At 44.9% G+C, this 24,734-nt stretch overlaps 4 protein-coding genes across 7 annotated transcripts in view; 3 read left to right on the top strand and 1 right to left on the bottom strand.

Annotated features, from left to right (window-relative positions):
• Positions 1–24,734, bottom strand: part of LOC118512663 — a 63,078-nt gene that overhangs the window by 18,312 nt on the left and 20,032 nt on the right. The window lies entirely within an intron of this gene.
• LOC118512664 (serine protease inhibitor 27A-like) lies at positions 8,923–13,688 on the top strand. Its single transcript, XM_036057416.1, has 7 exons — positions 8,923–9,441; positions 11,270–11,385; positions 11,484–11,669; positions 11,749–11,965; positions 12,103–12,500; positions 12,594–12,762; positions 13,081–13,688. The coding sequence occupies exons 1-7, from the start codon at positions 9,408–9,410 to the stop codon at positions 13,227–13,229; spliced, it is 1,269 nt and encodes a 422-aa protein (XP_035913309.1). The 5' UTR covers positions 8,923–9,407; the 3' UTR covers positions 13,230–13,688.
• LOC118512665 lies at positions 9,448–11,095 on the top strand. The gene is made up of 2 exons (XM_036057417.1): positions 9,448–9,925; positions 10,015–11,095. The coding sequence occupies exons 1-2, from the start codon at positions 9,601–9,603 to the stop codon at positions 10,125–10,127; spliced, it is 438 nt and encodes a 145-aa protein (XP_035913310.1). The 5' UTR covers positions 9,448–9,600; the 3' UTR covers positions 10,128–11,095.
• LOC118514604 lies at positions 14,317–19,112 on the top strand. The gene is made up of 8 exons (XM_036061600.1): positions 14,317–14,475; positions 14,557–14,663; positions 14,738–15,820; positions 16,209–16,383; positions 17,552–17,649; positions 17,720–18,532; positions 18,605–18,755; positions 18,831–19,112. Exons 1-8 carry the CDS (start codon positions 14,424–14,426, stop codon positions 18,965–18,967), a joined length of 2,616 nt encoding a protein of 871 aa, XP_035917493.1. The 5' UTR covers positions 14,317–14,423; the 3' UTR covers positions 18,968–19,112.

Below are 24,734 nucleotides of genomic sequence, written 5' to 3'. Positions count from 1 at the left end.
TCGGCTGCAGCAGTAATGGGAAGGTGAACTGTCGCGTGCAAGATTTACTCGCACCTTGATTGAATGAAATGGAGATTTTTCCCCCACCTGGGGGAAAATTTTTCCGATGCTCGATTTGTGCTTTCCTTCTTGTTCCTTGCCACCGTTTTCTTCGCTCTGGCTCATTGATATTCAAGCCGAACCGCCGAAAACACTGCAAACCAGCAAGACACCCATCAACGTTTCGCATAAAAATACCTGCCCTTGTAAAAATTCGCCAACCCTACTCCAACCGTGCCCGGCACCTTCTGATGCCCTCCCAATGTCCCTTCTTCTTCACTCTTTTCACGTGTGTATTTTTGGCACACACACACTTTGAGGCCCGACCAATTCGATGCCGGTATCGATTCGTACTTCCGAACAACTTTTCCAAACTCCCAAACTGCTGTACAGCGACTGATTCGATTTGCAACAAACAACCGAAAATGGGAAGGTGAAACGAACCAAAAGCTCAAGCGTAACTGAGCTGTTCTTAAAGCGCTCTGCAAAGGAAAATATCGGCTCACAAAACCACTGCCCGAAAAGGTCTTAAAGGTGAAGAAATTTTCACCCACCAATCCCCGAATTGCTTTTTTTTTTGTTTCTCGCATTTAAGCGAATTTGTTCATCGCCGTAAGTTCGAGGGCAAGTGTAAATAGAGCGCCGAAAAGAGTGAGCGAAGAAGTGAAAGACTGAGTGAGAAAAACGCTAAAGTTAGTCATTTGCTGGTAAAGAAAAGGCAGGTGAAGAAGCTACCCGGCTGCCGACTCAACGGTAGCATTTGTTTGCTTTGGTTCGTAATGTTTACTCTTCGGAAGGATTCGGTGAAGTGTTTTCTTTTTTGTTTTGTTTCGGAGGTACAATTTTGAGGGCGTGATGAAGATCAATTAGCTCACCAAGTGGTCATTTAAAGCGAAGGTGATGAAACGCGCGGCCTTTGTGTGTTAAACTGTATCGGTAGGTTTATTATTTTGATGTCCTGGGGACGGTACCAACTGGAGAGCAAGTGAAGTACTTGTTTGAAGAAAATGAAGAGTTATTGAGTTTCCCTGAATGAAATAATTTGCTTAAAAATATGTCAAATATTTCATAAATGTAGGATTCCTTCGCTCCGTTTTAACTTGCTGTATTTGAAAACAAAACTTTTTTGTTCTGACAAAATTTGCTGAAACTTAATGGAATAACAGCATCAAGCAAAAAAGCTGTGGGAAATGCCTGACGTGGTGATATAATCTAAGTCAGTGAATGGACCTCTCTTCGCAAAAGATGCTTGAAAAATAACCAACAAATCGATATTTGAGCTATTTTGTCAAGTGAAATGTATGAGCTTTTGGTGGAGCAAAAGCTAATGCTTTTTGAGCAGGTTAGCAGGCTAGGGACTATCAGTTTGTATGGAGAGTTAGTAACATTTTAGCTGTAAAACGTCAAGAACAAACTACAAAATTGGCTCGGGTCATCATGTTCCCCATGAGTAGAAAAAATTGGACAGTAGGTCGATACTAGCTTTAGAATACCTTGATGGCAGATTGTAAACATACTGTTGCCCTTCATGAGCTTCAAAAACCTTATGAATAATGTTGAATGTGTTAAGCCAAGAAATTATAAACAACAATTTCCGAGCCTTTTGATCAAAATTGATGACTGCGGAAATGATAAATTTATTCTATTTATAATTTTCTTTATTTTCGCGGTACATTTGGATCAGCAATACGATCAGTCCGATCTGCTAACTTATACATAAAAAAAAAAGATTTTTTGAACCAATTATTTGTTAATGTTGTAGTGGACAATGGAGAAGCCGCTACAACGACGAGCTCTACGAACTGTACGAAGACCGCACTATCGTGCAACGCATTAAACTCGCCAGGCTCCTGTGGGCTGGTCACGTCATGAGAATGACACCGGACGACCCAGCCCGTAAAGTCCTTTTAGGCCGTCCACACGGACAGAGGAGGCGTGGTAGGCTTAAATTGAGATGGAGTGATGGCGTTGATGCGTCCGCTAGAACGGCCGGGATAACGGATTGGCAGACGGCGGCGCTAAACCGTGAGCGGTATCGAGGATTGTTGCAGCAGGCCAAGACCGCAAAGCGGTTGTAGCACCTGATAAGTAAGTAAGTATTTGTAAATTGAAGTATTTCAAAGTTTAAGTTCATATTTTTACCATTGTCCTCTTTGCTCAACGCTGTTGAACGTTACTAATTAAAACAACTTTTCAATATTTTTTTTCCTTTACAAACAATATCTCTTAGTAAACATGCAGATAAATGTAGCCTCATACATCATACAACAACCGATCACAGTTTGTTCCGAACATTACAAACAAACTGAAACACACAGACATACAAAACACGACCTCCCCAAAAGGTCAACTAGGCAGCCGTTCGGCAGCAAACATCCCAACCGTAGGTCAAAACATCAAGAAAGCGTAGCCGTAATTCTACCGGCACCAATCATCCGTCCCATGGCCATGTTTCACAAATGACGTTCGCGAAATGTGCCACTCGCTATGCAAAACGCTATGCCGCGAAGCCATTTCGAAGCCACGATAAATTACCGTCCCGAGCCTGGCGATGACTGGCGATGGGCGAACGCGGCGTGCCACGCTCCGGTGTGTGCCATTTTTTTTTTTTTTTGCTGTTGTGCCGCACGCTCGATCTTTCACACAACAAGACTCGGGAAGCTCTCTGAAGCCCTCAGCAACGAAAAAAAAAAAATACAGACAGCCCTCAGCCACGGCAACTTAAAGGCGTAGCAAATAGATGTCCTGAAAGGAACGACGGGTGTTTTTCTTTTTTTCTTCTGTTGTCGGCTCCTTTTTACCCATCTCCACCCGTGGAAAACGGAAAATATCGATCGCAATACTGCGACGAAACGTTACTTTGCTACGTCCTCTATTATGCGTCTCCTGGGTCCTATGCTTAAGTGGACCCACTCCGCTAATCTTCACCCGGCCGTTTGTCGTTTCCATCGTTTCCTTTCTTTTCCAGTGCGCTCTATTACCCTTTTTGTCGGTTTAAGGTGGACCATTTGCGAAGAGAATGATGTTGAAAAGTATTATCAGAATCGTCGTGTACATGACGGCCTGCTCGTCATATGCCCGCATCATGATTCTGTTTTGCGGGTTTTCATCAGCGACGGGTTTTTTTTTTTTCACGGAAAAACGGCCTACACCACACGCTCGTACACGGCCAATCAGCCACTGCTTACCGTACCAATCGAAACAACCGCAAACGGGACGCGTGTGGCGAGCTGAAGGCGTTAAGTAATCGAATTTATATTTATTGCCTATAAATTGTATTTTATTTTCTTCGGCCCATAAATTCGTGCTGATTGTGGTGAGATAATTCTATGAGAAAGTAAGTTACGCTTGCCACCTTTCCGAATCGGGCCGGCGTGAGTCGGACTCCTTCCCGCAGAACCTCCTGCTAGAATGTTGCCAGGCTCGGCCCATTGGTTTCGCTGTATGCAGGCCTGATCCCTGGCTCGTCGAACCGCGAACGCAAACCAAAAGTCGTCCAGCTGAGGAGGCAGCTAGAATTTTCATCAGTATCGAATATTCATACAGCCTTAGTAGGCAATTTGTTTCAACACATCGTCTGCCAATAATGTATACATTATTCAGTGCCAGCGAGACAGCGGGGACAACGTGGAACCATGCATATTGGCGGTTGGAGCGCAAGCTTCATTGATGTCTGAAATCTTTCACCCGGGCCAGCAACGTCAGCAGGGCACGCTGGTTAGGAATTATCTCATTTAAGGCAAAACCGTGACAAACAAGAACGTTGGCATGAAATATGCACGCAGACAAAAGGGAAAAAGAGAAGCAAATCTAGCAAGAAAGCTGTGTGCCACAATGTATCGAAAGATTCTGTCCTTGTCCCGGTCGGGAGCCATCTTCCGGAGTAACATTTGACTTCCAAAAAACCCCTGGCCCCGTATGGAAATTACTTAATCCGCAATGATAATATTTGTCTGCTCATTATTCAACCGAAACGCATTTTGCTCTAGTGCGGCCGGAATACAAAGGGCAGAGCGCTCCAAGCACTCGCGACTCGCCGGTGACGCGTCGGTTTCGCACGCATTCACATACATTGAGCGTTTATTCTAATTAAATATCGTTCATTTGTGATGCTTGCGAAATGATCACTAAACTGTGGCATGCTCTTTGTTGTGAAGAGCGTTTTTCTTTTTGACTTTGCTGAATGTGTGGATTTAGGCGAATATTTACGTTTGCATAAACTAGAACATATGAATTAAACGGTTGCTCTTGTGAAGCATGTGATCAATATTAAAATTGTGTTACCAAATCAAAACACTCATCGAAGTAAATAATTTATAGACATTTGTGAACAAAATACGAAATGAAAAGCACGAAAGAAACAAAAAATAAGAATGTAATGGAAAAATCTATGGTCCAAACCGGTTAAACTGAAAACAAATTTCAGGAAAATTTACCACAAATGAAAAATACGAGCCAATTTCTGATAAAACTGGAATAAACATGTATCAAACTTCAATTAAAAAAGCATTAAAGTGAGTTTAATGATCCATTGCTAAAAATAAAAGAAACAGTAAGAACATAAAAATAACAAGATTTTTGAAGAAAAAAATCAATCCTCGTCTTTGTTCATATCTTTGATTAAAAATTGTTTATTTAAAACATTTTTAAATAGCAATACGGCCAGGCCGTTCTTTATGCATAAAAAAAACTATTTTAATATTTAAAGGTAAAAAATAAACATACTCCTTAAAAAAAACATATACTAGCCAATCATTTTCCTTTTTTATGATTTTTTTTTTTAGAAAATTTACAAATAACTGTGTACGAACAAATAAAAACTAAAACAGTTAAACAATTTGCAAGGAAAAACTCTGTTGTTATAGTTTGTCTGAACATTTTTGTTTTTGTATTTGTAACTTTGCTGTAAAGTTTTATTTTTATATAATTTTTGCCACATTTTCTAGAGAATGATTAAAAGATGTTCCAATTCCGAGATTTAGCATTATTTTGAACAAAAAATTTCCAATAGCTCATTACTTGGAAATTGGCACCATTACCTCAATTTTATTAGCAATACGGTTCCTAAACAATACGGATGCAAGCAAGAGTCCTTAAAAAATAATTAAAAATTTAATTCCAATTTTAAGACGTTCAAAAGATATTTTTTAATGTATTTGTATGTTCAGTATTGACATTTAAAAAATAGATGGTCTCTTATATTTTCCGTTATAAGTTAAAACAACACAAAAAAGCTCAAGTATGAAAAAGACAAAACTAAGAAATAAAAAAATCTCTTCCAACGATCAATAAGTGATCATTTAACACGGATCTAACAAGGAGAAAAATTTATAAAAATTATCGAAAATAATCACGCGGAAATGAGAAATAAAAATGAAATAACGAAGAAAAAAGAAAACAAGCCAAGAGTCATGTAAGTGTTAACGAACCTAAAGAAGCCAAAATAAATTAAGTCTTTCTATCTACGAACTTTTCTAACAACCACACACGATTCACACTCAGGGCAACTCTCAAACCTTATCGCACGGTGTACCTTGAATAATGCAAAACAGTCAAAAAAATCCTTCTTCTAAGAAAAATCAAATACGCATTAATACCCCTTCCAGGAACGCTTCTAACCATGTACCATTTAAAAATGGGAAAGGAATACTTTTCCCCCCGAAATGTAACCACACAAGCTGTACCTCCAAAAGCCACAAACATTCCTGGCACGTCTGAAGTAGGTGTGTACCGTGTAGCCTTCTGCATTCTGCAACAGGGCAAGTAAAAGGGGTACACAGATTTTTGTTCAGAAACCACCAAACGTAAAAAGAGCCACAGCGCGTAATATTTTCCAAAAAATCTCTTCCAAAGAACGCATAACCAGCTGTGGTTAGGCTTTGGAATTGGTTCTGAGCAAAACGTTCCCCTCGGAGTTCGTCTTCCAGTTACAGCTACGTGAGGATTGCTACGTGTGGCCCAACTCTTCTTGGCCAGCCGATTAACCCGATGCCTCACGGTTAAGCACGAAACGGAAAAGAATTTCAATAATTTCTCCACCAATTCTGGCTCTGGAGAGGTTTGCCTAGGACAACACAAACCTTCTCGTTGGCAGGGAATAGAAAAGGCTTCAAGATGGTTCGGTTTTAATCTGAGTCCGTAATTCCCGCACGTATAATTCCAATCCATTTTCACCGATTGCACATAAAACTTCTTGCTCGACCAGGAACCTCTTTCACTAGCTTCTAACCTTTACTGGAGCTGTCGGAGGTCCACGTAACCCGGGTGCAAGCGTATTCCGCTCAGATGCCAAGAGTTAATTCCTTATCGGCAACCTGACTGTAGGTGTGCGTGTGTGTGTTCATGGCCCATTTTTCCCAGATTTTCCATTTCGAAACGGGCCGGAATGCTGTGTAATTTGAGGCGAACAATCGTTTGCTCTACAAAATGGCTCAATTACACATTCTCCTCTCGGGTGTCGGGAGGTTAGGAAAAGGGAGGGAGGTTTCCCCTGGCGTCCCACCTGTACCTCAGACGAACTTCTCCTCGCTCCGTAGTACATGCTTAAGCCCACTTTCTCGCACTGCAAAACTGGTCCCGATTGGGTGAGCTTCCTTGGCCGTAGTTCTTCAAAGTTAAAACCCTTTGGCAAATCTTGCCTAGTCCGTGTGCACTTCTCGAAGCAATATTGGTTGAACTGTTTCGTTCTTCCTTCCCTCTTCAACACAATCCAATCCGAACGGAAAAAGACGAAAACCCCCCAACAACCAGCAAAAAGGCACAGTGCACTCAGAGTCCGTGAGGACTCAGGACCGACGGATCAGTAGTGCAAAGTTAGGAAAAACTTCTCGACTGATGTATTTACAGAACGTAAAACTTGCTCTCACATAATTGTGTGTGACTACTGGCCTGCCCCATCCACTCCCGAGTCCTGTTCTAAGAAATTCCTTACAGTGGATACGGTTGGACGATAACCGCAACCCGCCACCAGGCCGTTAGCGAGTAGTGGCGAAATGGATGTCGGGAAAACTACATTCTCTACACATACTCCTCCGGCTCCCGGTGCCAAAGTCAGTCAGCCCTCGCCATGCCGCAGTCCGTTGCCATGAAGTCTGTGGTTCTGTGTGTCTTGCGAGCATCTTAAGCAGCAACAGCACCACACTTCAGGACTTTTGGCACGTTTACACCGACACCCGAAGCCCAAGGATCTTTCTAATGACTGGTGCATGGCGAGAACAACAGTGTAAGTGGGTAGCTTGAATTAACTTTTCACACGGTGGGACTTTTTGTGCGGCTTACTGGTCATGATTGGAACTTTAAAAAATCGTGGTAAAAAAAAGAATAATAGGATATTTGTCTAAAACAAAAGTGAATTGAGTAGTGAAACACAACTTGGTCTAACTAAAGATATTTTAAAAGAAATTAAACCCTACAGAAGGAAGACCACAACAAGCTTCATTATATTTATCCGTCCCACAAAGTAACAATCTCTAACGAAAAGTATAAAAATTAATTTAAACAATAAACACCGTTGACTTTTATGTGCTCACTGTACAAATAAAAACTTTAGCCAGCGATCCAGCGTTCAGCTGCAATCGCTTCTGATTTTCTGGTCAATAAATTTGTGCAGACATTCGTCCGCTTCGCCCTAAGGTTAATTTGAAGCTGTCCAAACGACCGTAAGAAACTTTTACAGTGCTGCTGCTGCTTCTTTTCTACACTGTTCACTCTTGAAAGTTGGTCCTTCAGTCGGGTCTGGTCCGTTTTGGGACTAGCCCCCCCCACCAACAAAGTCTTACGCCACAGAATCCCGAAGAGAAGAAATCCCCGAGCCCGTACGTGCAGTCAGTCGGGCTGGGTTTCACAATTACTTTAGCACGTACGAACAATTGTACCAGCCCCCCCGGTTTGGGTCACGTGTGGAAGTGATGTAGAAATTCTTTCACTTCCCAGCTGGCCAAAAAGTTTCCCGCGCGTTCGCCCAGTATAATTCCAGTGAGGTGAGGAATAACACTTCTCGCTGCTGCACTGCTAATAGCCGTACGGCACTAGGTTAGTAACGTCCATCAAAGTGCGTCAGAGGAAAAAGTGATTTCACACATTTGTTTTTTTGTTGCCCTTCTTAACCACCGACAAACATACAGCGTCATCGGTACACAGATTTGTCGAGCATCGTATGGAGCAGCGCATTTGCACAGGAGTGTACGGTGCTCTAGTTGGGAAGGGGTTTCCCAATGATCGTGCACCTTTTTTTCCTCCTATTGGCAAGCTTACGCATACCCGCTTTTCGGTAACAGTCGGGCGAGATCTACATTGTTTTCTTAAAGTGGCGTCGAGATATATAGCCCGACCCGGTCGGTTGGGCTAATATTTGAACAGCTCGTTGGGAATTCCCCATCCAAGTGAGGCCAAGCATCAGCATTCTGCGCTGAGATGCTGGGAGCTGTGTTGCCAAAACGAGCTCTACCGGACCAGCTACGATATTCAGGAAAAGAGTTTAAAAAATTAAAGACAAAAAAACTGGATTTTTATTTATAGATTTTAATTTCCTATTTAAGCTGCAATCTTCTAGCTCGTGACGTGGGGTAGGAAACACAATCACACCAACAACAAATTCCCATCTGTCCAGTTTCACAACAATCTTTCCCTGCTGTGCCAAATAACAAATCTGGCTAGATCCTCGTTGGAATTTACATGCTTAGGATTAGCTTGGCGAAGAATTCCCACCAATATATGGACACACACGCATTCCGAACGTGTCGCGTGTACCGATCGTAGTTGCTTGCAGCTTTGAATGCCGCTAGAGCCGGTGAGTTACCACCCCATAACCCCGGCGGTTACTCAGTCGGAACTCGCGGTGCCCTCACGCACACACGAGATCGAGATCGCACGGGCGCGCATCGCGAGCTAATCATCGCTCGATCGAGCGTCGCGATCTTTTTTCTCAGTAAAAGTTTGTACGCGTTCCGGCCAAGTTGTGCCCGGACACGGTCGTTCCGCCGAACGTTCCGTACCTAAGTTGCGCAGCTACTGTTTTGTGTGTGCGTGTATGTTGTTGTCACTCTGCAGGTGATTCCCAAGCTGGGCAAGGTCAAAAGTGTTGCCGGAGTTTATCTTCCGGAGTTTGGAACTGTTTTGTCGCCGTGGTTCGGGGCTCTCCACGAGTCAGCCAGTGTGCGTCGCATCTGTGCATCTGATATCGCGTTGTGTACGATCACATACACATCTGCACACAACTGCAGCAAATGTGCGTACGCGTGTGAAGGCTAATCCATCACAAGGCAAATCGTAAATAACAACACGGCGCGCGCGTGCTTGCTCGCTGTCAAACAGCTGTCCCGGGGTTTTGAGATCCCGTCCGTACTGTGCGGTGCTGTGCCCCAAGCGAGATGCGATCTGTGGACCCCAGTAGCGTCAGGTGCTGTAAGTGTCATTGCAAATTAAACTTAACGTACGCCACTCAAGAGTCCCACTGGCGGACTACATACTTGAGGCCAAGGTCTCAAGTTGTCTCAAGCGAAGCAAAAAAAAAAAAAACGAAAACCCCAAGTAAAAAATATCTTGCACCTTCGTTGTCGTGGAATGTACGGGACTTGTACCGACTGGGACGCCATAATTAGGGCAAACAGAAGCTCCAGTGCGTACCAATTACTGGTGACACATTACCCACTCCAACCGGTACCCGACTTACACCAGAGCGGTCGTAATTTCATACGACAAAGGTTGTCCTCATCATCGTGCTCGCTAGCACCGCCTAATCGAAGACGGACGATGAATCAGCTCTATCTCAAGCACTTGCGTCACAACACCGTACCGCATCATACACGATTTGAAACAATCAATCTCCGGACGTACGATGCCCTTCTCACGAGACCCCTCTTTACGTTTGCGCACATCTCAATGATCGGTATGTGCGCATATATGCACTACCGTGAAGGTGCTGTCGTGACTGATGACTTTCTAATAGGCGAATCCTATTCTATCTCCCGATTCTAGCACAAACCAAACACATTACCAAACCTCAACGCGTGACAATTCTCGTCTGGCTCAGCGTTGACGCTAATCAATCAGCTTACAGGCAACCCTCAGCAACCTACTGCCGCTGGTAGACGCTGGTATTCCAGTTGGCCAAAAATTCCGCACCCCAGTCAAAACATTGAATATTAATAAGTCCAGGTGTACCGAACGCCCGGTACGAGATGAAACGCCCGCCAGGCATAAGCTGATTTGTGTTAATTTTCGGGAAGCTAATGCAGATTCACGATGATGTTCTCCCTCTCGACAGAGCGGGACACGCAATTAAACCGACACCGCTAACAGGTTTTTCGAAACGGGTTTCTGGGTGTCAATGGCACGGTACATGGTGGTATCTTGAACGGGGTAAAATATTGAAGATTCGTTGGCGCGGTTTGGCGGGTGCGGGTTGTGCAATACCCGCCATCGAACTTGGGCAGACGATGATGCTACGGGGTTCGAGAGCAGATTAGCATGCAGGATGAAATTGAATGTGTTTCATAAATTATGCTTTGGTTGGTTAGGAAACAACCGTCGAGTATTTTTGGTGGAAGAATATAAGCTTGAGTATTTGTTAGAAGTCCACATGGTAGATGAGTTCTAGAGTGTCTAGAGTGATTATCTTGAACTAAAAGATAAAGGAAATTAGCTATTCATCGCAAAAAAGCATGTTTAAAAGCCCTAGGATGATCGCAAAGACCAAGCCAACCACCAAAGAAGAATAATATTTACTTCAGCTCAGGAAATAATTCTCAATCATGCTGTTTTTCCGCAGAAGAACATTTCTTGTTTCAAATAAACCTCTCGTCAAGAGTTCCTCGTGGCTGCTCACAATTCACCCAATAAAAGCAGAATACCTTCCCCAACTTCAAGTACTAGTTACGGCAAAAGGTTAAGCCCACCAGCCCGCAACTACATTATGTTAGGAATGTTTTATTCGTCATGCTATTCACCATGCTAAGCCTCTGACGAACGGTTTCCCACCACCGGTCGTACCACGACTGTTTGCACTTGTGCGAAACGAAATACGTAAACAGACGGACAACATCTGACGAAAGTAGTAGAAGAAAAAAACAACACAACATCCACACAACCCGATGTCGTAGACCCAGTGCTTACATTATTCACTGTCCCGTGCACAGCATCGGTTTTGCTGTCGCAAGTCTCCGGTACTGTGCCCGTACCGGTGCATTGATAGGGGTGCGCTACATTTCACCCGGTTTTCGGTTCATTGCAGATGCAGTCCTGATGCTACTGATTTCCATCGGTACCGTGCATACCTTCCGAAGGCATCATCACCGGCAACAGTCCTCGTTCGTCTCGAGAAATGACTTCGACTGGCGTCTCGCTCGTGTAAGTACACTCATGAACCCAGGGTGTTTTGCAGTTGCACTGATTGGCACTGGACGCGCACTGGAGTTGCTTACCCCCCATCCATTTCCTACTTGCAGGAAGTTTTCCAGCACGAGACCTCGAACGTCGTGTTTTCACCGTTCTCGATCAAACTTTTGCTCACGCTGCTGTACGAGGCAGCCGAACCGGGAACCGCTACCCAAACCCAGCTCGAAGTGGCACTGTGCGATCCCGACCTGAACCGGACGCGTGCCTTTTACGCCCAGTTTCTGAACGCATCGGAGGTAGGTTTTGCTGGATCAATAAAAGCGACATTGTTCTGTTTTTTTTATTGCCTCATGATTCTTCCTTTCGCCCTGCTAGCAAACGAACGGTGACTATGAGTTCGACATTGGGACGAAAATGTTTCTGGATAAAGCGCACGGGAAGCTGCCCCAGGCGTACACGGACCTGCTGGAGGCGACGTACCGCACCACGATCGATCGAGTATCGTTCAATGGTACGAAAGTGGCCACCGATCGGATAAACAGCTGGTGTGAAAAGGTAACCCGTGGTCGAATCACGGAGCTAGTGACAGAAGGTAAGAGATCCGAAATGGTGTCACCTGGGGGGCCGAGTGGCTCCAATTGTCGAGTTTGCGGATGTCTCGTTATTAGCCGATAAACACTGAGATGTTTCCCCTTTTATTTTTGCTCATCGCGCTTCCGCATAACGCAGACATGATTCAGGATGCAGAACTAATCCTCGCCAACGTGCTGTTCCTGAAGGCATCCTGGAAGAACTCGTTCCCCGACGACCAAACGCACAATCGCACGTTCCACGTCACCGACGGCGAAACAGTGACGGCCGAGTTCATGAACCAGATGGATCTGTACGACTATACCGACCACGAGGAGCTCGGTGCGGAAGTGTTACGGCTACCGTACAAAGGACGTCAGTTCAGCATGAACATGCTGCTGCCGCACCGGAACGTGTCCCTGGCGGCGCTAACCAATTCCCTCACGCCCACCATGCTCGACTCGATAGCGCAAAAGTTCGTGCGGGAGGAGGTTACGGTGGTGATACCAAAGTTTCGCTTCAACTACGGCACACTGCTGAACGAAGCCATCCAGAGCGTAAGTCAACGGGCCACATAAATCGTATCGTACGGGAAATAAGTTTCCAATCTCATACATACACGTTTTTTTTTTCCTTCCCCAATCTTCCAGCTGGGTATAAGCGACATTTTCACTCAGAGTGCAGCACTGCCGCTACTTTCGCCCACCAACGAGCAGGCGCCCAACAGTACCAGCAAGAACAAAATACAGGTGTCGAAGATGCTCCAGAAAGCAGGAATCGAAATCAATGAAAAGGGAACGCTAGCTTTCGCTGCTACAGGTACGTCATGAAAGCTTCCCGTTGCAGGAGGAATGTTTTCCAAAGTTGGTGAGGGATATAGGGGAGAAAAAACTTCATCTCATCTTGGTAGAACTTGCTGATAACGTGTTGACCCTCTGTGGAGTAAAAAAGCGAACTGAAGAATCAATCTCCTCATTTGGTTCTACCATTACGAGTTTCCATTCCTTATCATAAGATGGGGTAGGAAAAAAAACCTTCTAACAAACAAATCCCTTTCCACCGAAAATCCCCACAAGAGCACACTGATAACAAAAATCCCTTTTTTTTGTTGCTTCTCCTTTCCTGTGTTGTGTACAGAAATTCAGCTAGTCAACAAATTTGGCTACGACGGCGAACCAATCGTGTTCGAAGCCAACCGGCCGTTCTTGTTCTACATACTCGATGAGGAAACCAATGCGCTGCTGTTCGTGGGCAAGGTGACGGATCCTACGCGCAGCACACCCTAACCGCTGCGACTACACACTAGCCGTAAGAAGATCGTGCATCTGGACAAACGTACCACAGCGATAACCATACGCTTGATGTGAGTGGCCCAAGTACATAAATGTACGCACGACGCAAGCAGCAAAACCGTTTATCTATTCTTTGCGAGCGCGTACGGTGGGTGTAGTTTGTAACGAAACACTAGAACAAGCCAACTTTCATTGCCGATCGCGCGATGGACGCGACACCGACTGAAAAGAGAGAAATAGCCCTCCCGCTCCAAATAGCCGTAACCACTCAATCAATCGCCCTGCAGCCGCGCCAGGCGCAATCATCTGTTTTAAGGTTTGCCACCATGAGCTTTGGAAGTGTAACAAAATATTCCTAGTTCCTTTAGCGTGTAAGTTTTGATAAGAAAATAAACAATCTGCTTTGCAATAAAACGGAACAGAGCGCGGGATGAAGAATCCCCGGTTGTGAGATTGAAGAGTTTGGTTGGGTTTTTACCATCCCGTGGGTAATCGTAGCACACCAGAGATAGTGGACTTCTTCGAATGGCAATGTGCAGAGAATAAGGCCGATGAGTCAATTGTACCGCGTCCCCTTGAAGAGTGATGCACTGCTGGTGCAACAATTACTGAGCCTGTTATTGACTGGAGGGTTTCGTTTTCCGAGTTGCCGTGACGTAAACTGAAAACATATTTACATAACAAAGCAATACAGATTGACTCAATTTGTCCTAATTATGGCGTAGATTCGTTTAGAAGGTTCGGCCTAAAGACGGAGGATTTCGGTACGTAGCTCATATGAATTGGGACCTCGAAGCAAGAATTACCTTTATGGCAACGTTGTCAGAATAATTATAATAGAAACCTATTATGCTCTAGACATCTCTTTCTAAGCTGTTGAGTTCCATCAGCTCTAGTTATATCTCCAACTTAAACATCCAACTTTAAAAATAGCTTGATCATGACTTCTCAGAACTTTTCAATGCATACATTAGCGCGGTTCTTGATGATCCTAATGATAACTATCAACGGATTCCCAGTTCCTCCCGCGACCATGATTCCGTTCACCCTGCGCGAAATAATCTCACGAACTAAGTTCACTCCACACAACGGCACTCATGGATGAACACCACGATCGTGATTCCGGTCCATCTGCGACACCTCGCGCCCATATCAGTAAACGTTGGCTGATCACACGAGCCGGACGAAATGGGAATCTTTTACGGTGTACGGTGGACAGTGCTATGCTGTGTGTTTGCGTGTATGTTGCTCCCGACCAGCTGTTATACCCGGCCGATATGTGTCTAATCTAACACACGTTCCACGTTTCTATTCCATCCAGTGACGAGCGCTGCAACGCCAAGGAAATTCCTGCAAACTCGCTTCAGCGTCGACTACCAACCGTTCGAGGGACCGTGGAACGATGATTTCGACTGGGGCGTAATAAAGGTTCTCGTTCGTTCGGGCAACGTCAGCGCCGCTGGTACGGTCGCTTTAATCGCTGCCACTTTGTTCACTTCCAGGAGGTGCTCCATAAAGCGCCGAGCAATGCAGTGATATCGCCGCTCTCCGTCAAGGCGCTGCTGGCACTGTTGTACGAGGGTAGCGCGAGCCCGTCCGAGACGGAGCGTGAACTGCTGCAGGCACTCAGCGGTGGCAATGATCAAACCGTGTCCAAGCTGCAAACCGACCTGCTACAGTACAAACAGATGCAACAAGATCTGCTCATCACCGATCGCGTCTTTCACGACGTCTCGGTGACGATCATGCAGAAGTACCATAGCATCATAGTGGCACGGTACAATGCGTCGACGCAGGCGGTGGACTTTCAGGATACCGTAACGGCGGCAGCACAAATCAACGAATGGATCGCTTACAATACGCGTGGCAACATTCAGAACATCATCAAGCCGGACACGCTGCACGATGCGCTGATGCTGCTGATCAACACGATCTACTTCAAGGGTTCATGGTCCATTCCCTTCCCAACCAATGCTACCGTAGAGAGACCGTTCTACACGGGAAAAAGATCCACCGCTAGTCGATTCGGCCCACGGAATGTGCCCTACATGAAGCAACGCGAGCGCATCTTCTACTACAAACACTCGGACGAGCTTGGTGCACAGTTTCTACGGCTACCGTACGACAAGAACCAACTGTCCATGGTGGTGGTGTTGCCGGACGAGCAGGTTTCGCTGGGCCAGTTACTAACGCGTCTGACCCCGCAGTCGGTACACCAAGCGCTGGCGGATATGGCCGAGGAAGAGGTGGAGATAGAATTGCCACGGTTTTCCATCACCTACTCGAGCTCTATGCGCGAATGTCTGCAGCAGCTCGGTATCTCGAGGGTTTTTACCGATCAGGCCGAGCTGCCGTTGATATCGCGCGGTCGTACCACACCGCTGAAGGTGAGCACGATACTGCAGAAGAGCTGCATTCTGGTTGACGAACAGGGCACGGAAGCGTCGGCCGCCACCGAGGGTACGCTGGTGTTTACGATTCTTAACCAACCGATCAAGTTCATTGCTAACCGGCCGTTCCTCTTCCTGATCTACGACGAAGCCAAGGGCAACTGGTTGTTCGCCGGCAAGGTGGAAGATCCACTGGTTTGAGCAGGTATCAGCAGATGAAACAGGTGATAGATCCTGAAGAATAAATCAAATTTTATCGTATGTAACATAATGACTTCCCAAAAAATCCATCTTCAATTTTGGAGAGTTAGTCGTATCGGACATTAGTGAAATAAAGAAAAACAATTATAAAAACTAAAAACAAGAAACGACTTTCTATTAACGTCGTGCGATAATCAAAACTTCACTAAATTCTGTTGATAATTATTTTAGACAACAGTTTTCATGTTTGTTTTCTTCCTCCTATTTTTACTAACAGCGTTGACGGATGATGTCGGATTCGACTGTGCCAGTTTGAGTGCGTACTGATGTGTTCCCCTACACACTCACTCGAAACCGGTTTATCAGCATGATGCGAACCTGACTGAACCGCGATCGGCCCATCGGTGCCACTCACGAAACCCCAGGTGGGATGAGATCTCGCGCGTTGATGACCAGAACCATTTTGTCCGTTTCGCGGTTCGGTCGTACGGTGTGGTACAGTTGCCGTTCGGTGTTGTGTTTAACCATGCATAAGTTTAGCATTGTGATATTGTGCTGTAAGTGTCGAAGCCTAGGCTCAGCGTTGTTGGCTCGCTAGTTTCTAATTATCAATCAATAATTTATAAAATTTACGCACGAACAAGTGATCAGGCGTAGATAGGCAAATTTGTCACCGATACCCTAATTAGTACACTTTGCAAAGGATCAATGCCATTTCCATAAGCACAGAAACTCAAGCTTCAGTAAGACTTTAAAATTGTGCCCGATTTTTTGTGGTTAAAAAAGCTTCAGTAACAAAATCGCCCCAGTAAGTCAGCCAGAATCTACAGATAAGAACGGAGCCCGAGCCTGCGGGAAGAGTGCCCGTAGGTGCAGTGTTTATGTGACCCACACCAGCCGAAGGTCGCCACGATCGATGGCATAATTTTTTGATTGTAGCTCCCCGTCAAACACACGTACACACTGAAGCGCTCATATTGGGGTTTTTGTTCCTGACCTCTGTGAGGAACATCTCCCCGAGGAACCTGTTTGCAAGAGGGAAACCCTTCCTCCCTCTGCTGATCCGGGCTTCTTAGAGGCGTTGGACCAGTTTGCCAATTCACTCATTAACTGACGGGGCGAGCCCTACAAAGAACTGTTCGAGGTGTGAAGATCACACAGACACATCACATCAGGTTACCCGAAGATCACATAGTGACGTGTGACGGTGTTAAGTGTTTCTGAAAACTGGTCATACGAGTTTGGTGCCGGTTTGGGCATTCAAATTCGACATTTGGCCATTCGGTGCCACCCTGCCTGCATAATGATGAAGCGACGCGTGCTGTTCGGCGTTCGGGTTTTGCTGGCAGCTTAACCTACCTAGCAATTGACGCGCGTGTGTGCGTGCGGTCGTACCCGGTGGGAATTCCCAAGTGTCGGGAAACAATCGTTCTGATAATACCGGTATTTCCCGGTTCCGTTCGCTGTGGTTGTTGACACTGATCGCTGGCGATCACTCCACTCCATGGCACTGGCAAGCGAATAGGAAGAGAGATGGTGTTGGCCGTCTCAAAGAAAATGGAGATAGTTAAGAAGGGAAACGGTCGAAACGGTTAGCAAGTAGTACCGGTTATACGAGGAAAATCCCACCATTCTACTGTGCGTGACATTCAAACTAGCACAAATTAGCCTAAAATAGTTTGGTGAAGATGTTAATCACGGTGTACATTTTCTACCTTTCCACAGTTGCCGCACTTTTAGTTTTTGATGCAGCAGCCCAAAACGATGTTCACGGCCCATTCCAAGGCCAGCGCAAAAATGATTTCGACCTGAAGTTCATCAAGGTGAGCCGTATGGACCTTCACCATTTACAGAATTCATATTAATTCCAATTATTCATGCCCTCTCTTCAAGGAAATCTTCAAAAACCACAACTCCAACGTGGTCCTCTCGCCCTTCTCGGTGAAAATTCTGCTTACCCTCATCTACGAAGCATCGGACACTAGCTTCGGCAATGCCGTATCGAACACCAAGCGCGAGCTTGCCTCCGTCATCCAGAATGAAAACATTGAGCTGACGCGCAGCTACTACAAGCAGCTGCTCGAATCGGCCCAGCAGGATAACAAGGACTTTGATCTGAACATTGCCACCAACTTCTTCGTGGACGACTTTATCGAGGTGATCAACAAGTATCAGCAGATCGCAAACACGCACTACCATGCGATGCTGGAGAAGGTTTCCTACTCGAACCCGACGCAAGCTGCCGCCACCATCAACAACTGGGTATCGCAACACACCAATGGCCGGCTGCGGGAGATTGTCACACCGGACAGTCTCGAGGGTGCCGTCATTACGCTGGTCAACGTGATCTACTTTAAGGGACTGTGGACGTACCCGTTCCCGGAGGTGGTTAACAACGTGAAGCCATTCTTCGGTTCGAACGGCAAACAATCCGTCGCCCAGTACATGGAACAGAATGGACAGTTCTACTATGACAATTCGGCCGATCTCGGTGCACAGATACTGCGCCTGCCGTACCGTGGCGATAAGCTGGCGATGTACTTTATCCTGCCGAACCAGGACAGCTCCATCAATCAGGTGCTGGATCGCATCAACAGTGGCTCGCTGCACCAAGCGCTGTGGTACATGGAGGAAAACGAGGTGAACGTGACGATTCCCAAGTTTAAGTACGATTTCAGTGAACAGCTCAACGAACCGCTGCAACAGGTAAATTGAAATGGTGTGATGTGTTTCCAAAAACTTTCTCTAACTAACTTCTGTAATTGATTTGCTTTAAAGATTGGAATCCGTGAGATCTTCTCCCAAAACGCATCGCTACCGCTACTGGCCCGCGGTCGAGGAGCGCGTGATGAGGTGCGAGTGTCGAGGATCTTCCAGAAGGCTGGCATCACCATCAATGAAGTTGGTAGCGAGGCGTATGCTGCTACTGGTAAGTCGCGGAGGAGTATAACTCCTTTTCAAGCTCTCCTCCTAACATGTGGCTCATTTCTTGGTGTAATTTTAGAAATCCAGCTAGTGAACAAGTTCGGTGGCGATGGTGTTCAAATCTTCAACGCTAACCGGCCGTTCATCTTCTTCATCGAGGACGAAACTCTCGGTTCGATGCTGTTCGCCGGGAAGATTGAGAATCCCGTGTTTTAGTGTGTGTGTGTGACCGTGCTCGCATCATCCGTAATGATCGCGTACAGCTTTCCTAAATCATAACGCTCTAAGTAACTGATCTTTTAAACGAAATTGTCATCAATAAAAGTTGCTGTCTATTGTAATTTGAGGATCGTAAATTAAATGCTATTTTCTTTTAATTTTGTGAAGTAAGCTAGACAGCTTGACCTAGCAATGCTTGCAACCTTCATCGCTGCACGCTATTATTGTCCCACTTCTTACGAAGCTATCAAGAGAGGTAACCCCAGTGTAATAAATAATATTCACTTCAATGAGCATCCCGAACGCATCAATAAGATCAAAGTGATCATAAATTAAACGCCTGTATATCCCTGTCTCAAGATAAACCCAACGGTGTTTCCTTATTCTATCCCTTAACCATGGTTTGTTTTCGTAAAGATTTCACATCAACATCAATCATTTCGCACAAAACGCCTTTGAACGATCGAACGAGTAGCTTGTTATAGAGAAAGCCCATTCAAAGGTGCATTTAGCAATGGCGCTCCGACCGTGTGTCGGGAAAGATGCACCTCTCCAGAAGCGATTTCATTGATGCACATCGTTACACGGATGAACAATACGCTCCAGTCAATGGGAGCGTAACCATTCTTCCGCTTCATCGCTGCTGCTTAAAGTACGGGAGACGGTGCATCAGGGAACTTCACCGATCTAAATTCGATCTAACCGAAAGTGCTGACAAAGCGTTCCGTCACTTCTTCTGGGTACCTACTGCTACTACCTACTGCCACCATCATCATCATCAAGTGATGTATTATGTCTGGTTCGTTACAGTATCTGGCCGTCACCTTGCGTTCCGGTGGTGCTCTATTCTTCCGCAAGTGTATTAATGGGGGGAAAAAACGATGCACCGATGCACCGATTGCAACCGATAACGGTGCTACCATCGTGTGCCTTCGGTGGGCAAGTCCGTACGTAGCCATAAATAATGCTGACTCATAAAACTGTAATTACCAAGGGTATGTTTAATTTCTAGCGAAGAAAAACCCCCACGGTGAAAGAATGTTTTGTTTAGCTGGGTTGTTTGATAAGCTTTATTTTACGGAGAAAGAGAATTTTCCATGGTTTTTTCGTAGTTGTAACGTTCTTTTACAAAAACCCAGAGAAATTTATAAAGATTCCTCTACCTAGAGAGGTATGTTTTTAATGAGTCTTTGAAAAGCAAGTAAGTAAAGGAGGGACAAAAATGTGCTTCAACGTAATGTTTGCTTTAAGATAAGGAAAATGACTCATGGAAAAATAAATCACACGAGGTATCATTTTTCACCGGGGTATACCGCCGTCCAGGGTTCAATTAATTAGGAAAATTGCGCTCTGTTTTTTGTGCTTCATCAATAGTAAATTCATTAAAGTAAGTGATAACCACCACAACTCTAGAGGGCCATTTTGCTCAACGCATAAGAAAAAATATATATAATTTATCACACTTTTGCGCTAATCAAACCTTAATTGTAAAACAGTCTTTTCCATTATCTATTGCACTGATTTCCTATCAAAAGCAAAGCATTTTTCTTGTGTGCTGTTTTTCCCGCACTGTCAATTATGTGTTAGCCATTTCAACACCTGCGTCTCTTTGATCGACCTGTCTTTTTATTTTTTCTCTTTACAGGTTCACAATATACACGAGGCTTATTTTTGCACTCCATTTAGAGCATCAGTTTTTGCGCTTTTACGGTCGTCAATCGACACCATTTCCCGACTCGACTGGCAACATAATCGACTGCCAATCTAACCCGCGGTGAGTTGGGATTTTTGCTAAAAATAAAACAAATCACCATCAATTTTCTTGCCAGTCAACCATTGCCGGCCTTTTTCAGCGCAGTGGTTCAGGCTTTTTTGTTTGTTGGTTCGATTTTTATCCATGGAATGCGGTTGAACAGTGGATTTTTTTTCCTGGTTTCAAAAAGCCTTGCTTTTTTAATCCTCTTCACTTTTCCACCTCTGGTTTAAGCCGGTTGGTCGACTAAATTTCCGGCCCAGATACCGTTGGGGAGGTGAGTTTTCCAACCGGGGGAAAACCGGGTAGTCCATGCATCGTTTATGGTTGCAATTTTATCGATTCGCTATCGGCCAATCACGTGCTGAGTCTACCCGTCCCGGCTGGATTGAGGACGGTAGGAGCCCATTTTCATCGAACCCTGTCCGTTAATCCCCGGGCACAAAATTCGCTGCATAGGGGAAAAGCGGGGGAAAGAACTCACCCTAACCCCGAGGCGTTATATTCTAACCGATGCCACTAAATCCACCCCGGTGACCTAGCTACACCTAGATGGATGTGGCACTGGGCGAGCGGTGAAATCGAAACCAGGCTGCATACATTCCCGGGGTGATTCGTCCTGAGCGGGTGAATTAACATTCCGAGCGCTTCATTAGGATTACCCGCGTGGCAGAATCAACTTCGACCCCCATGGCCGGGCGGGGGTTCGGTCGACCCTGGACCCGGTACGGTGTTGCAACCCTTATCAAGTCGAGGTCAATCGTTGATCTAATTTAGCAAGTTGAGGTTACGGCTCGACAACAACCGTTGGTTGGAGCTCGTCTCGAATTACGAAAGCTGTGTGTGTGTGGATATGTGTAATGGCAAGCTTCTCTAGGAGAACGGTAGAAGAATTGGCAATGTGAATAGTTTAGATATTAATTTATTCAATCTAAATCCTTTCGATATAAGTAATGGATCGTTAACAAGAAACAGACTTTATTTTCTTAATGCCGTGTAGGAATTTATACAATTGGCCATTTTACATACAATAATTTAACATGAACCCTGTTTAATAGGTCAAGGCGGTAAGAATTGATGTCCGTGCGTTCCTCAATTCAGGATTCAAAGCAGATGTACTATTTTGTATTGATCAATTAGATGCGGCCATTGCTGGGACAATCTATTTACTTTGATACAATACTCAAAAGTATGCCATAGGGTAACAATCATTAAAATTAATGAGCAAAAAACTAAACCATCCGTGTAAGAATACTAAAACATAATCAACACTGAAATACTGGGGCAGACTGGTGGCCGAGGCCTCAACGGTGCCGGTCTTTACACGGCAGGTTCAAATCCCATCTAGACCGCCTCCCCGTACGCAGGGCTTACTACTTTACTAGGCGTAAAACCAAGTCACAAAAAGCCTGAAATGGCAGAGTCCTCTCGAGATTGTAGTGCCAATGAAGAGGTAGAATCAAAACTGAAAGAGAATTGAAAAAAGGTAAAAATAAAAGACGGAAAAAAGAATGAACGATATAAAAGAATAAGAGAAAGAAAGAAAACTGAAACAGCATAAAAGAAAATAATAAGAAAATAATGAAAATAAAAGAAAAAGAAGGAGAGAGCAGTAACAATAATGAACAATAATGAAGGAAGGAGGAAATAGATAAAAAAGAAAAACAAAGGAAACATAATTCATGATAGAATCCGATTTCTTCAACATTTAGGAGATGAGGACATTAATAATATTTTTCTGAAACGCAAGTAATAAAATCAAAATTTAATAATAATTTCAGGAAAAAAGTTTTTCAAGCAGTCACTATAAGAAACGTAGATACAATTATATAAAACGAAAATTATACTAGAAAATCAAATTAAAGTTCTTACGAATTTATTATTTTACCCTCGTTCTAAAAATTCTCCAACGCGTCTCTTTGACTAACCAAATAACATTTTTTTGAAAGATTTTTGTTTTTAAATTCATAAAGTTTTTGCTGGTTGCTGGTGAAAATTAAATTTTCCAATCAAACCAATCAACGAAAAACAAATATTTCTTTTTACTCGTTAGTTAAGTTTGCGTTCAAAATTTGAACATATTTTTTCCCAGAAATCAATCAGTGCACTCTTCCTGTTCATTTCATAGCTCTGCTAATCTATCGCCGAACCGGTTTGGAATGGTATAACCAAAGCGCTTAGAAGGGATTACGCTTAGCCAAGAAAAGCAAAACAACAACAAAATTCCCAGAACACATCCTCGATTCTGGTAAATCAAATTAGCTTCTGGCAAGCTTGCTAGCAGGCGCACACGAAGCACACACTCACACCCAGACGCACAGGAAGAACCTGATGCAAACAAGGACACTCTTATCTTGCCCCAGCGACCCCAGTGGATGAAGTCGTCCTGCGGCAGTTTGATTGGTTTATTGGATTTGTTCGAAACCGGGATCGATGATACAGGAGGTCATCCGAGCTGAACCCGGCTGGGAACGCGGCGAGTGCTTACAAAAATCAATAAAACTAATAATCCCTTCGTCAGTTACCGCACACGATTCCCGATGAGGAGGGAAAAAAAGCGGGACACAAACCGCTTGCCACCCGATTGCAATGTTTTCCTGTGGCCTCCAGGGCTCTGTTTTTTTTGCTCTCTGCGCCACTGCTTTCACTATGTTTGCTCTCTTACCTATCGAATTGGCCTAGTTCCGTACTAGTGGCCGGTAGGCTATCCGGTTGGAATGGTTTGGAAAGATGCTTTTTTCCATCCACCTTTGCCGAGCTTTTTCGCTCCCAAACACACCCAACCGCACCTCTCACCTCCTGCTGCTCATTCATTAGTCATGCAATCGACCGGACCGGAGTACGGGAGCAGCGAGCGCTCGGGGAAAGGTCATACGGTGGTCGGAAAATTTCCAGCACAACACACGCGCGCGGAAAGTCCACACCCCGATCTACACGGGATGCATTAAGCTTCTCGCCCACTCGGTAAACCATCCCGTCTCGGCCTTCTGCTCCTCGTTCTCCCCTCAAATGTAACCACTTGGGTGCGGTTTTGTTCTAGAAAAGCCCACCATTCCCTTCGTCATACAGACACACATATGCGGTTGCGTGCCGAGCAAAGTTCGTGCTGAGGGTGAGCCAGAAGACTCACCGGGCAGGAATTGGCTGAAACCTCTAAATGGTCAACGGGTCGGTAGGTAAGGACTACATCGCACCAGAACTACCCCGGCATCACAGCAACGGGTCGCATGTAACTAACAGTCATTTTTCTAGCTGTAATCAGAGCGCTCGGCTCCCTCAACCTATGTCAACTCGTATGCTCTTTTACCTGCTGCCGTAAACTAACGCTAAAAACAAAGGCACACATTTTCAATGCCACATACGTTTGGCGGGGCGAGCGAGAAAAGAAAACACAACAAAATGAAGGACAAAAACTGGTCACTGGACAAACAAAAAAACGGCACATCACACTAAAGCGAATGTTTGCATATTTTATTTCTGTGCACAACGACGTGTGCACAACAACCCCTAACTGGAAAAGCACCAACAAACCCCGATTTTATCCCTGGCGTTGTTCTATCATCCACCAAACTACATATTTGTTTTCGCGACACAGGCGCTTTTTCACCTACGAGATGGAGTTAGTTGGGGGAAGAAAAAAGATCGAAATATCAACCAAAACAGTTGCACCGAACACGCAGCAGACCTAGGCTACGTTAGGTGCGCTCGGTGTTTCCAACGCACCGGGCCCAAATTCAATTTTGTCCTTGCACAACTTTATTTGCATACTGCAATTCATGGCAAACAATTCACGAGCGCTTTTCCGAGCCTGACTGTGGCCCGTGCAATTAAAATAGATTTTTAGTTGCACGGTTGACCGATTTCATTCCTAGCAGGCCTTGGAGGTGAGGGATAAAGTTTAAAAGCTGAATCGTTTTGAGCGATACAAGCGTTTTAGCTATAAAACAATTGAGAACCGTTTTTTGGCCCTTTTCGTCCAACAATGCTTTTTGTACATAAATTATTGCACCC

This window comes from Anopheles stephensi, chromosome 3 (genome assembly GCF_013141755.1).
Source record: "Anopheles stephensi strain Indian chromosome 3, UCI_ANSTEP_V1.0, whole genome shotgun sequence".
Lineage (NCBI taxonomy): Eukaryota > Metazoa > Arthropoda > Insecta > Diptera > Culicidae > Anopheles > Anopheles stephensi.
Note: the sequence above shows the minus strand (reverse complement) of the source record. Positions and strands in the feature narration are given on the sequence as shown.